The 13,684-nt window shown below is 44.3% G+C and overlaps 1 protein-coding gene across 2 annotated transcripts in view; it reads left to right on the top strand.

Moving 5' to 3' along the window:
* ELOVL6 (ELOVL fatty acid elongase 6) overlaps positions 1-13,684 on the top strand; it is a 77,656-nt gene that overhangs the window by 39,483 nt on the left and 24,489 nt on the right. The window contains exon 2 of one of the 2 annotated variants that reach the window (XM_030016030.2): positions 12,335-12,466. The exons of the other annotated variant lie outside the window; for it this stretch is intronic. Coding sequence (XP_029871890.1) covers positions 12,335-12,466 — 132 coding nt within the window. The remainder of the gene's footprint in view (positions 1-12,334; positions 12,467-13,684) is intronic. 2 annotated transcript variants of the gene reach the window in all.

Below are 13,684 nucleotides of genomic sequence, written 5' to 3'. Positions count from 1 at the left end.
GAAGGGCTGCATTGGGTATTTCCACATGAGCCAGTGCACCTGTGCACTGTGCTGACCACGTGGAGATAGCAGCTCAGAGCCCCAGAGCAGCAAAGCAGAGGTTGTGGCCGAGACCATTACTGCTGGCTCTCAGCACAGGTACGGGTTGGCCCCAACACGGCAGTACCGCAGCCAGGACGCAGGCAAACACAGGGGCACGTGTCTGTGTTTTTCAGTCATTGTTGGTGCAGGTCATGGTCTCTAAAATATTTTTGTTTTCAGTGGGACAGAGTCCCAGTGAGCCAGAGAAATTAAAGTAGAAAAAACCTTGCAATGGGGCAGGAGGTGAATCACTGGTGTAGGTCCCTAAAATATAAGTAAACTCTTTCCCCTTGGCATTTTGAATTCCAAGACGGGCTGCCTTTTGGAAAACATGCTGCGGTGAAATCTTGGTCCAGACGCAGAGTAATTGTGAAACTCTCTGATACGCATTTATAGTGTGCTTACACTCATGAATCTCAAAGCAGGCTACAGCTAAAGGCAAAAAAAACCAACCCAAAACCAAAAGCAGTAAACATTTGCTCCAGGGTATCATGAAAGTGGAAAAACTTGTTGAATACACAGTGTTACAGCGTTTTCTTTGGGCACTTAGGTTAGCTGGGTGGCAAATATGCAGTGGTGTTGATCATTACCAGCCTCAAAGAGATAGCATTTACCTTTCCCAAGCAGAGAGGCTTGTAAAAGCAAGCTATTGTTAATGTGTACTTAATGCACAGAAACTGGAGTGCCCAGCCCATGGAGACTGTGGTAGGCGCTTGGATCACGCTGGTTTAGCAAGAAGGCGTCAAGATGCCCAGTCTCAGCGTGTGAGTTGTGTGACAGGGCTGCCGGGTGCAGGGTCAGCAAGGGTGACCAGTGCCTGGGCGGTTTTGTGGTTCAGCTGCTGGCATGGGCTGTGGTGGGAGTGATGCAAAGTGCTGGAGCATCTCAGGGAAAATAGTATCTTTGGGAAGATCACTTTCTTCCCCCTCTCTGTTGCCCACGAGATCCTGCACATGGGTGCCAAGGGACTCTTGTATTCCCTTTACAAATGAAAGAAGAAACAGAGCAACAGAGCATCCTTGAACGAGATACTGATGTAAACAGGTTCATGTGTAGTTACGACATCTGATCATAACATGACAGAGACAGCGAGCAGACGCAAGAGGCAGATTTATTGGTGCTCTTACAACAGCCACATGAAAGAAAAGTGGTAAGAATAGGTGATGAGAATACAGGGTATTCTACTATACTAGCTGTGTGATACAGAAATTAATTTAGGAGTAGTCTGGCTTTTTACTAGAACAAATTTTTTTTTTACCTCTTTATAGGCCAGCCGTAAGTTAGCAAACCTGCCATGGAGAGAAGTTGGAGCAAAATCCACAAGTTACAGAGATAATAAGAGGTGGACAATCCAAATAAGAAAAAGAATAGGAAAAGGAATATGTTTGGAGATGTAAAACAAATTTTGATTATGTGACCTTTGAGAAAAAACAACGGTCAAATCATTTATTTAATTGCTCTACCTTCATGGGAGGCTACATTCTTTTTAAAAAAAATCTGAAACGGTATCACTGACATGCTGACAGGCTTTCCTATTCATTTGCAGTAACCTGGTTCTCCCTTTTGCCCCTTAATGACCATGGCCATTAACTTCTGACTGTTGTTGTATTTGAATTGTTTAAAAACATATTCATATTTATGCTCTTGCTTTGCTCCATTTGTCTGCCTGTCCAGAAGAGCTGAATGTCAATTACTGCTCGCTCCTTGTAATGCTCCTTTTCCTTCTTGTGGTGTGTATGCAGCCACTTCCACTGTGGTCCAGATTCATCGCCTTCTTTGTCCATGGTTTCTTTCCTTTTGGCATCTCTTTTTAACAGGTCCCCTGTGACCAAGATTTAGCAGAGTCTAGGACAGGCAACTCTCTGTGTATATATAACACTTTAATGTTATACTTGGTAATCCTTTAGTAACCTGGGCTCTTTATACCATGGTGGAAAGTGAAATACTGCTAAGCAGTTTAGTATCCCATCTAATTAGGTGAGGGGGTGGCTAAGGGCAGGATGCAGTCAGCCGAGCCCTCGCGAATGGAATCAAGAAGAAAGACCCAGACTCTTTAGTTCGGGATTGTTGGCGGGTCCTGCCACCTCGAGAGAGACGTGAAGGTGCCCATGCCAAGGGTGAAGCTGTAGGCAGAGGTGGAAAACCAGAACAAGCTGTCACAAACATATTGCTGACAGGATAGAGATAAGCTACGTTAATGCCGTGTACTTTGTACTTCCTTGTGCCGCTCCTGCTGGTCTATTCCGATTGTTTCGGGCGGGTTCAGGACTGCAAGTGGGATGTCTGCAGGAAATGCCCGAAAAACAGCTGGGCTGCGATATTTAGTTGAGGAACGGGTGCTGGTGATTGTACAGTGTTTGGTACGTTCCTCTGTCCCATCTTCGTTTCTACTACAGGTTTAGGAATGTCATCCTGCCTCTTAAATTTTGTCTGTATCAGATCCTGAAAACTCTGACAGTAATTAGAAAGTTACTTCTTAATGGTTTGTCACTCGCAGTATTTCTCATGGTGGTTTACGTTCTCTCCTCAAATAATTTTAGTTGCATTCAGGGCAGTTTGCCTTTCCCTTTATCTTTGAAAGGGTCTGCTTTAAAGGTACTGCCTTGACTGATTTCAAGTAGAGCGATTCTGGATTTAGCGAAGAAGCTATAGGTCATGGTCAATGACATGGGAATCATGACACATTGAAAGAACTGGGAAATTTAGTAGCAGATTAGTCTGGGGACTGAAGCCTCCACTGGGAATGAAAAGCATAAAATTCTTATGTAAGTAGTGGCGAGGTTTAGTTAATGAAAATGCCATGTAATAATGATAACGTAGCCAGCCAATGCACAGGGCTATCTTCTCTGCTGGTGGACGCTTTGAGCAAGCTGCAAAGCATCGTGTTGTAAGGCAGTAGCAGCATGTCAACCTGCCTCTTAGCTACTCCAAACTGTTCCCTGTTGCAAGTTTTGAGCACTGCTGAAGCACCTTTGTATTTGTCCTGACCTGCTTCCCAGTTGATTAAGAAGGAAAATGGCTGTTTGGCAGGGCTTTGTTTTAGAGAGATGGTTGAAAAGATTATGGCAAGATTGCCCCATTTTTTTTCTGGATTTGCTAGTTTCCTATCAGTCAAGAGTTAGGTCCAGGTTCGCTGCAGTGTTTCCATTAGCATCCTTTGTCACTTGATCGCTCAGCACTAGACAAAGATCAGATGTCCTTGAAGATTTTATTAGATACATCAAGCAGTCCTTGACATCGTGTATCGAAAAGTACCACAGGACCAGTCAGTGCAGGCAGTTGTTCTCCACATGACCTGATTTTTCTTCACTAAGGGATGCTGGAAAATATTCTTTCATTTGCTTCTCTACCAAAATGTCCTTTTTTCTGAGCTCTGTTCAGTCCCTTCTCTTCCACAGGGCATGTGAGCATTTACAGGGTTTGAAAGCAAGACATTTTATTCTGCAGTTCCATTACTGCAATGTCACCGGTACCAGTATCCCCTTTTAATCAGACCTAGGCCACAGAATGGCATTGTTGGCTTGCTCCAATCTGTCTATATGATTTTGGGTCTTTAGATGGGGAGGAGAAGGGTGGTAAGTGTGTATTCTAATTCATTATGCTTTTCAGGCATCCCCTCAGTTTGGTTTGCTCCAGGATAATTTAAGGTTTTCCAGCATTGAAAGAGTTATGAAGTGATCCTTCCCATAAGGTGGTCGCCAAGTCCTAGCAGTAAGGGCTTATTTGTACATGACTTTTGGCTGCCCTGTTTCTAAGGTTGTGCTCTGCTCCACGGGAGAGTCTTGCATGTCTTTTTTGGCTGGGAATGCTCTCAGGAAAATAAGAATGGTTTTTGTTTGTTTGTGTTTTGCAATCCAGTGGCAGTTGTAGCAACATCATTTTCTGAGGTGGTATTGCAGAAGGCTGGAAGGGAGCAACATCTGCTGGAATGTCTTTTAGGGTGGATAGATAGAAAAACAACACACTGCTTGCTTGCAGTCCCTGCATTTTCCATGTTTCATTTTGAATGACTGCATTTCTTCCACTTAAATATTTTTTGAGATCCAACAGACATTATTTCCAAGACCGTTTACAAGCTGCATTTGCAATGGTAGAGAAACCTGACCATGCCACTGTGGTGCATAGGCTTTCCTGCGGATGCAGGGGCAAAGTAAAGTATTTTAAACTACTAAAGTACTTTAGTAAAGTATTCTTATTGATGTGTTACTTGTAGTGTTGTACTGTGTCCTGTAAAGTAAATAAATATCTATCCCCAAAGCAGTGAAAAAAGCAGCACTTGTCTATATGTCTATAAATAACATTTGTGAGTTGCTTCAGGGATCTTTCTGGTTCTGAAGGCCTTAAGCTGATGTACTCCTTTAAGTGTAAACTTATTGAATGTCATAACCATTGATTGATTTGATCAGATAAAGCAGATCACATGAGTGAGGCGGTGTGGAGATCTAGTTATTTTCATGCTAAGCCTGTATGACATACCTCCACTAGCATCTTCATTAACAGCTTTCAGGTGAGACGTGGATACAAACAGAATGACTTCAGCTGGGAGAGATGTAGGTTAGTAGTCCCCAAGTTCAGTTGCAGTTGTGTTTACTAGCTCCAGGTCTTCACTGTGGAGGGCAGACGTTTAAATTTACATTGATGAAATTAGAAGTGAAAGTACTGTAGCTCTTCTTCAGAACTGCAGTGCTTGTGACCTACATTAGGTTCCACTGCTCTCTGCCATCTCTCCACCAACTGCCTCAAAGCCCCAGCAAAGCCTGGAGAAACCAGTGGTGGGTCCAAGGGGACAGTGGGACACCCTACTGTGTCAGCTAGATACCAAGTCTTTGTATTAAGAACTAGGTACATCGTGAGAGTGATACAGATGGGTGTAGCAGAGGCTCCTGGTAGAAGAGGAGTTGCTCTGACTACACTAACCTGCTATGAAAATTATTAACAGGGATGGGGATGGTCATCATTTCGCTGGTAGGCTCCTATGATTCTTCTGGGGCTAGATTCAATTCTTAGCTCTGGTGACATAAATCTTGGGGGATTTGTGCAAAAATGTTACTTATCATCAGTGTCAGTAACAGTGAGGTCAGATGTGGCCCATCCCTGGGGAGGAATGGAGACATTGTGACGTTGCTTATATTTGGGATTGTAGCTTGTGGGCTTTTAAGGGTTTATGATTTGTTCCATTAAGCCTATATGAGGCTTATAAAGAACAAGGGACTTCATGTACTTTAGAGCTGAGTTTGCCTCTTCTACCTGAAAAAAAAAAATTGTCCCTGTATTTTAACTTCATTTTCTCACCCTAACGCTTTTCTTACATTTTCCCACTACAAAGGGAAAGCAAGAAAAATTTACTGCTGCTGTTTTCGTCCCTAGCTGCACACTTTTTAGTTTCTGGCTAATACTGTGTAACGCTTATATTCTACAAGCATGAGTGTGACAAACTACTGGCCAACACATTTCAACAAAACAAATCCAACCATCGGGGAGGTGCAGGACATGAGCCATATTCTCCCGTGCCTCCACACTGCTGTGCCCTTGTTTCTCCTCTCTGTAGCTTTAGGGCTGTCGCCTGCCCTGCCAACAGCATGAGGTGGGAGTGCTTTCCTGCTCCTGGGTCTGATTGAATGCCATGTGGGGGGAGGCTCGGGTGGTCACAGCCTCTTGCTCCCCAAGGAGGATGCCCATGTAGGCTGGCCGGTGGGGAACTGAGGCTGTCTCCAGCCAGGCCTATGGATAGACCAGAGCAGGCTGTGACCTGGTGATACACCACAAAAAAACAGTTGCTGTACCCTTCAGAGGTAGCTGGCCCTGCAGCTCTCCGGGGAGTGGTTCCCGCTCCAACTTGAGCAATGGGGGACCTGGGCTTCAGGCTACGCCTCAGCTCAGCTGTTAGCACTCGTGGAGCAAGGAGTGCACTCGCAAGTCCTTCTCCTCCTCCATCCTTTTCAGCCAAGTTGAGCTCCGGACAGTTCCTGCAGCAGTCCCTCTGGCAGCCTCCCCGCGCCGTGTTTCCTTCCTTTCCGTGGGTTAAGGAGTTGGGCTGATGATACAGGTCTGTCAGTAATGACATGAATTGGGTGACGGGAGCAGGACTCCAGAGAAAAGGCAGAAGTGGGGGAATAGCAGTCCCTGGCCAGGATGTGTTCCTGGGGCCGTGACTCCTCTTCCCTTGCTCCCAGCAGGGAGAGGGGTGCCTGGGGAGCTGCCCTGGCATCGGGGGGAGCGCAGAGCTGCGTACCCGACAGTACCTGTCATGAGGAGGCTGAAACGGTCTTTTGAGAGGCAGGCTTTAGAAATCAAGGGATCAGATGATTGGTATGAGATACATCCCTGTTTACTCTCTGATAGCTTGTTACGTCAAAGACCATCATCAGTGAGTCACCTACTCGTGTGTGTGACTGTCGTCATTGCTGTTCTAAATATAAATGTCAAAGGATATTGAGCTGTAGAAATAAATCAGAGTGTGCTGGCATGTGCGTATCAGACAGGTCTTCTGCATGTCCTTCTCTCTCCATTATTAAGGCTGGTACGGTCAATGGGAAACAGCTGCAGAAACTTAAAGCCAGGAGTACAGGTTATATTTTCATATGCAGATCTGGCATATCCACACATTGGATCTCTTCTTGCTGATTCTGTCAAAATTATATCTGGGAAGACAGAGAGAAAGGTTTTCTTTGACAGTATTTCTGAGGTAGAAACACTGAGAGACTGAGAAGCGTTTTCACACCCTTTTTTATACATACAGAATGTGTGATTTTTAAATAAGCACCAGAGAGAAAGTAACTTTGCCAAGGCTACCAGCCACTGCTTGTGAGCTGTGGACACGGGTATGCTGTGTGATTTACACTGGTTCAGGTTAAAGCACTTTAATCAGACTCTCAAGTTAGGAGTTTCAATTCTAAACACAAGTGGTGGTTGTTTTCTGTTGAAAGCTGGGAGAAATGGGTAAGAAAAGTCCCTTTGCTTTCACCTTACCAAGCATCCTTTTTTTTCTTTTTTTTTTTCCCCCCCAGTAAAATCTGTTTTTTTAAGTCAGTAAAATGGTGATGAAGAAGGCCAAAAGAAAAACATTGGGAGCCTGAAATTGCCTGTTTACTTGCCAGAAGCACTCTGCTCTGGCAGCTGCAGTGTTTTGGTTTTTTTACCTGTTGTGCTCTCTTTACAGCATATGAAGACGTGGTAATGAATTAAAGAATGAGCTCTGCCTGTGCAAAAGGAAATACATCTTGATAAAAAAAAGTTTTTAAAGCCCTATAGAATGTAAATAGAGGGGGCTATCACTGCTTCACTTTACTACTCCCCTACTGAATGCTGTTATGAGGATAATCCTGTATTACATGATAGAGGGTAGTTAAAAGATCTATGATAAGGTTGTCCTTTCTGCATTTCTATAAGGATTTTCCTTAATGATTAAAGAAAATGCTATGGAAATATTAGATTTTATAGCACATATCTATATCTGTTTCAATTTACTCATTAACATCAGAGAACTCTACAATAATGACTCAGGCTGCTATTTTCAGGGGAAAAATGATAACAGTGCATCTGGGCTGAAACCACCTCCTTCAGCAGCACTGCAATATTCAGGGCTGTTTCACTTCGAATCAGAGAGACCGGGATGTCTTGCGCTGCTGCGCGTGAGGCCCACCCTCAGGCTTTGGCCCCTTATTTTAGTATACTGTGGTAATTCTTATACTTTTGGTATTTTATAAATAACATATTTCTGGGGGAGTCAGGATTTCTTACTCCTTAGCCATCTGTTTACCGTTGCTATCTACTTTGGATTATTTGCTGCCCCTTTCCGTGTTGTGTTTTCCTGCCTGAGACTGGATGGCTGATCTCTCCCTGTCACTCCTTGGTGCCTGAGTGGGCTTTCCTGGGTGGGACTCCCCGGCTGCGAACGAGGAGAAGTTTTGTTCCTGGTGGGGTGGATTTCCTCTGTCTTCCTTTATCAGTCCCAGTTTCTGCCTCCCTCTTCTCAATTATACTTCTTTTCCTTTTCTTCTTTCCTGTCTCCATTCCTCTGCCATAGGGCAGACCTAATAAAGGATTTCAGGTTCTAAAAAGCATGAGTGCCCAAACCTTCATCCATCCTCGATAAAACACATCACCTGCCTATAGTTTACATAGTGCAGAGGGACAAGCAGAACCTGTGGGCTGTGGTGCAGGGGATGATAATACCACCTGTCCCTGTTGTAGGATTTTTGCAAGAGAGTGACCAAAGCTCTGTGTTCAGCGTGGGTAGCCTGAGCCCATTGGTGTGCCTATGGGTGCAAGAAGCATCCTTGCAGGGGCTTCAGCAGAGACAGGGCTTCAAGCCTCCTTCCCTTCCATGCTGTCCCAGCTTCACGTCCATCTCTTGGCCACCAGCTCCCCTCATTTGCTGCCCTGCTTACCATTCATCCTTCCTCTTCTGTTTCTCCCATCGTGTCAGCTGCTTCTGCCTGTCCCCTTGCCTCGTGATATGGCCACCTCTGTGCTAGCGTCCTGGAAGATCTGCCTCACATCTTCAGCCTGTTGCCCCAGATTCTTGCCTCCCTTTCTTGTAGTAACCCCCAGCCCAAGCAGAGCATTTTATAGGTTCTCCAGAAAATTCCCCTGCCTCCCTTTTGGGGGAAAGAGCTGGCAACTTTTGACGGGGAAACATGGAGTTGTATTCAGTAGATAGTACTTAGTCCCTGAAGTCTGAAAATGTAGGAAGGTGGGAGACAACTGTGAGAAACAGAAATGCCAGAAAAATATGGAGGATTTGGCAGCCCTGTCTTTATGTCTACTGTGTTACCCTGCAGAACAGAATTGAAGACAAACACATGAATGTGCTAACGTTAAAGTTATTGGATGCGAGTCTGCTACTGAATTACTTTGGGGGATTTTTTTTTATTTTTTTAGTTTCAAGGTTAATTTTTTTTGTCATCGTTCTGCTCTATTTAGTTTCTCTTCAGATAACAGTAATGAGAAGTTACAGTGCTCCAGAACAACTCCAAAACTCTGTCTTTAAAAATGCTCATTTGATATTAACCTCCTTTGGCTAAAACCATATCAGATATAATTGAATGCTGTCAGATTGCCATTGCTTTGTGTCACCAGCCCAGGAACCAGACTGTAGTCATGAACCTTTCAGGAAAATCCATCATAAAAACACTGGCAGGAAGCTGGTTAATACCAGTCTAATGCAGTTAAACAGATTATCTTAAGAGTACATACCTCTGCAACCCCTTTATAACTATATCACCTGGACTACCCAGTCCTTTTAACCATTATTATGCTCCAAAGAGGGGAAAATTCCAAGTCCTTTGGATGCAAAAAGTTATCAAAAGTTGTCAGCAGGTGTCAAAACAGAGAGGTGATTTCAAAATCAGCCTAGTCATTATTCAGTATTGTGCTTACCTCTGATAGGAGATAATACAACTGCATCTCTCCTTGTCTGAAACTGCTTACAGCTGCTCTCTGCAGTTCACATCATGCCTGCAGTCAAATCTTCTCGTGTCTGCCACTGCCAATACAAAGCTGTATACTGTGGGAATACCATTTACCATCATTGCAAATAATGCTAAACTCATTACAAAGCTGTTAAAAGTGACCTAAAATTTATCTGTTGTTCTAATTAGTATAATGTAACTATTGACCTCCATAGACTTGACTGAACTCACAAAAAATAGTTTCAGTAGTAAGAAACAAAACGAAATGTTACTTGGTGTAAATATATGGAGTATCTTGCCCAGGAAGAATTGAGTCAAACAGAGCACAGACCTGAGCTGCTAACTCATTCAGACTGGTCTTTTCTTCTTGAATTGGAACTGAAGTCGAACCATTACTTTGAAGTCTTGGCTGTATTTGATCCAGAACTGAACTGCTTCCTGCCCACCTGCCTTCCTGCAAAGTATCTCTACCTACTGCTCTTAAATCCTAACCTCCTCCCGTGCCAGCCGCGGAGCCCGTGTCCTGTTGGCAGCTGCGTGGCGGTACTGTCGCAGTTTTTTTCCCCTGGACAGAGATGCCATCCTGCCCTGCTCGAGATCTCATCCTGCACTGCTCTCAGTTGCTGTGGAGCTCCCCGCATGGACCAGTGCAAGACAGACCTTTCCTGCCTCTGGTGTGAGGGACTCCCAGTACAGTGCCGTACGGCGGGGGGTTTGCACCTCCCTGGTGGCGTGGGGCTGCAGGGTCCCTCCTGCGGGGCCCCCGCGTAGGACCTGGCTTGAGCGGCCCTACACGCGTATGCGTATCCATACCTCGTTGTGTGCATTGCTGTGTGTCTGCGCTGAGCGCTGTGAGCCCAGGCTTTTGTGGGGGCGAAGGGGCAGAAGCATGCAGAGGGAATGTCTCTCCCGATGCCCTGGGGCAGCCAGGACAGCACTGCAGGCTGTGGTACAGCCCATCACACTCCCTCTGCCTTCCCTCGCCCGCGCACAGGTTGGCGATGGGCTGCTCTGCACACCGCTGCTGAAGAGGCTGCAGAGGGAAGGAGATGGGAACAAGGCCCGACCTCTCACACTGAGAGTCTGCTCCTGTCTCGTAACCTATAAACCTTATCTTAACAGTTAGGTGGTTCAGTATGAGCAAGTTTGAGGTGGTTCACCACTATCCAAACTGGTTAACAAATATTTACTGACCTCCAGCCAAGCTAAACAGCAGTCATGCTATTCAAATGTGGTAATTCTGCCCCTTCCCTGACTGTGAAATTCAAGACCATAGAAGTGAAAATGAATGCTTTTTTCTTTATTATGCGATGAATAAGAGTTGAGGCTTTGTGGTTTTCAAAACCCGGTTGTGATAAACATTGCCATGGCAATTAGACCATCTCAATGCGCAAGGTGAGAGGGTGCTGGCTCTGTGGTCACACCGGGGCTTGTTGCCAGTGCGGATGCTAAAGCTCACCCAGGGGACCACAGGCACTGGCTCCACCCTTCTCAGTGCAGAGCACCGGTCGGATTTTCATGCAATTACCCATGTTTTGCAACACAGAGCTATAAACATGTCAATAGAAACAGAGGAGTTTCTAGCGGCCAGAAAATGGTGTGCTGCTGCACGCATACTGATATGCCTTTGTCTCTTTGGACTTCGCTTTCACTTGGCTTTCAAACTCATATAAAACTCATTTATCTCCAGTGAAGGCTGCATGTGCTTTCTTCGTACTTCCAATCCGATGTGCTACTACAGTTTTTCTTAGTTTTCATGGACCTCATGGGAAGACCCTTGTCTATCAAGAAGCTTGCGATCCATGTAGCAGTTGCCTTGAGCAGGCGCAGACACGCGCTGTGCTGTGCCGTACTGTTCTGCACGTATTGCTTGGCCTTCGGGACCGTGCTGTGCTGTACATATCCCTTGCCAAAAGGGAGAAGATTTTAGAGAAAAATCTGTTCCTAAATATATGCCCATCCAGTTAGGCCACCATTAATGCTGTACATCATTAAGTCTTAGTCAGTGTAATATTGTGCTGTGTGGGAAGGAATCCAGGCTGAATCTATTTTTGACCTCTAATGGTTGATGTACAATGAGTTATAGTAGCAGAGTTCAAATGTTTGCTGATTATTGCTGGCTGGACTACTATCAGGCAGTTTTAAAAATAAAAATTGCGGTTCTAAAAGTATCACTGAAGTTCCTTAACAGAGCCCTGCTTGACCTTTCAGCAAATTCACTGGATTTCCTGAACTGGCATTCACAGGCAGGGCTTGTGCAGCAGGACGATGCCACGCTGCTTAATGGGGTCACTGCTTAATGGGGCTACTGACCTCTCCTCGCTGGTTCTCCACTTTTCATGAGGCTCTTCATGTTGTGTTGCAGTGCTCAAGTTTAAGTGTCTTCTTGGAGGAAACAATGGGAAACTAAATTGCCAGGTAGCAAGGAGCCTGCGGGAAACAAAAATTGATATGAAAAAGATAAATGAGCCACAAAACGTGATCAGCTGGTTCAAGTATCAACCGTGTTGTGCTTGCAGAAAAGTGTCTGGGGTCTGCAATATCTATTCTGTTTCTCACAGAAGTTCAGTCTTCAGAAACTGGGGAAGCATGGGAGCCAAATTTGGCTGTCCTTTTTCAGAACTTCGCCAGCGTCAGCTTTGCCTGCACCTGGACCTGGCCCTATGTGCAGGCTTGTAGGTTCATACACTAACGATAATCTCAACTGGGCTGCAGGAGTGTCTTCAAAAGAGTTTCCTTTCAAGGAAACAAGCCCTTGGCAGTTACGTCCAGATGCGACTCTGCTGTATATCTAATAGTAATTAAATACTTGACAGGTGTTTTTTGGTTTTGTTTTGCAGGAAGAAATCCTTCCTATTTTCAGCTCTGTATGCTGCCTTTATATTTGGTGGTCGGCACCTAATGAACAAACGAGCAAAATTTGAACTGAGGAAACCACTAGTGCTCTGGTCCCTGAGCCTTGCCGTCTTCAGGTAGGCATTTCTTCACACCAACTGCCTTTGACAGTAGTCCGTGAAGAGGGTTTGGGGTTCTTCACATACAACAGCACTGCTAACGTGACAACAGGCTCACCCAGAAATGGCATTTCTTTAGTTCTGCTATTCAGTTATGTCCTGATCCACTCCTCACCATTGAAATGGTCCCCTTTGACTTGCCAGATCATTCGGCATTTGAAGAAGAGAGAAATTAATAACCTTCTTGAAGAACAAAGGTGAAAATAAAGTGAGGACACGAGGAAAAGCACTTATCATTGCAATAAATTTATCGTGGAATATACAAATGGAAATAAACACATTAAGATGTTAGTCTGGTTCTCACTTACTAGTTAGTATTAACATTTATATGGCTGCATATATGGAATATTTAGTAAAGACTCTCATGTCCATTACAGTGAGGTAAACCTAAAGTCACTGCTTAGATGACAGGTAAATCAGGTCACTGTAATTGAAACCAGTATCTGGCTTCTGGTTATTCCATCGCAAAGAGCTTGTGAATATAGCGAAAGGGTGGCTCCACAGGGAAAGGCTATTTTTTAGTGATGCACATCTCTCTAGCTGTGTGTTGGTTCTGTATCATCGAGTATGGGGAAAGTCAGGTTCAGATTCTGGATAGCTGCTGAAGTCAGGAGTAAAACTGACCAACCTGAAATCCACTTTATCTGCTTAATATGCTAATTTTTAATGAGGCTGAAGATAAACAAACAAATGAACAAATGCTTATAAAAATAACCCTTACAAACACACAAACTTTTGGTACAATTTACTAATAACAGTACACAGAAGACCTGAAGATTATCCTTTATTTCAGTGCCTATTGGGAGTGTAAGTTATAGTTTACTCAACAGCATAGAAACCATTTGCAAACCATTAACAAGCATTGATACCTGTATCTTTTTCTAATATCAATATAATAATTACTGATTTTTCAGTTCACAAGTGCATAAAACATGTTTGCTTACTGAGCAGCTGTGAATGGTGCATGATTTTTCACAGGATGGGAATAGTTTGAGCAGAGAGTTTCTACAGAGTAAAATAAAGCAGGAATGGAGAAGTTTGCTTTCTTTTGTGGTTTTTGCTTTTTTTGCCCAAAATTGTTCTATCACATTGACACTTTCTAAAAGTCTGGCAGGTAAAAATAAATTATATTTCTAAGTTGTCTCATCCAGCTAGGACATGCTAACAGAAGAACTT

Source organism: Aquila chrysaetos, chromosome 1 (assembly GCF_900496995.4).
Source record: "Aquila chrysaetos chrysaetos chromosome 1, bAquChr1.4, whole genome shotgun sequence".
Lineage (NCBI taxonomy): Eukaryota > Metazoa > Chordata > Aves > Accipitriformes > Accipitridae > Aquila > Aquila chrysaetos.
Note: the sequence above shows the minus strand (reverse complement) of the source record. Positions and strands in the feature narration are given on the sequence as shown.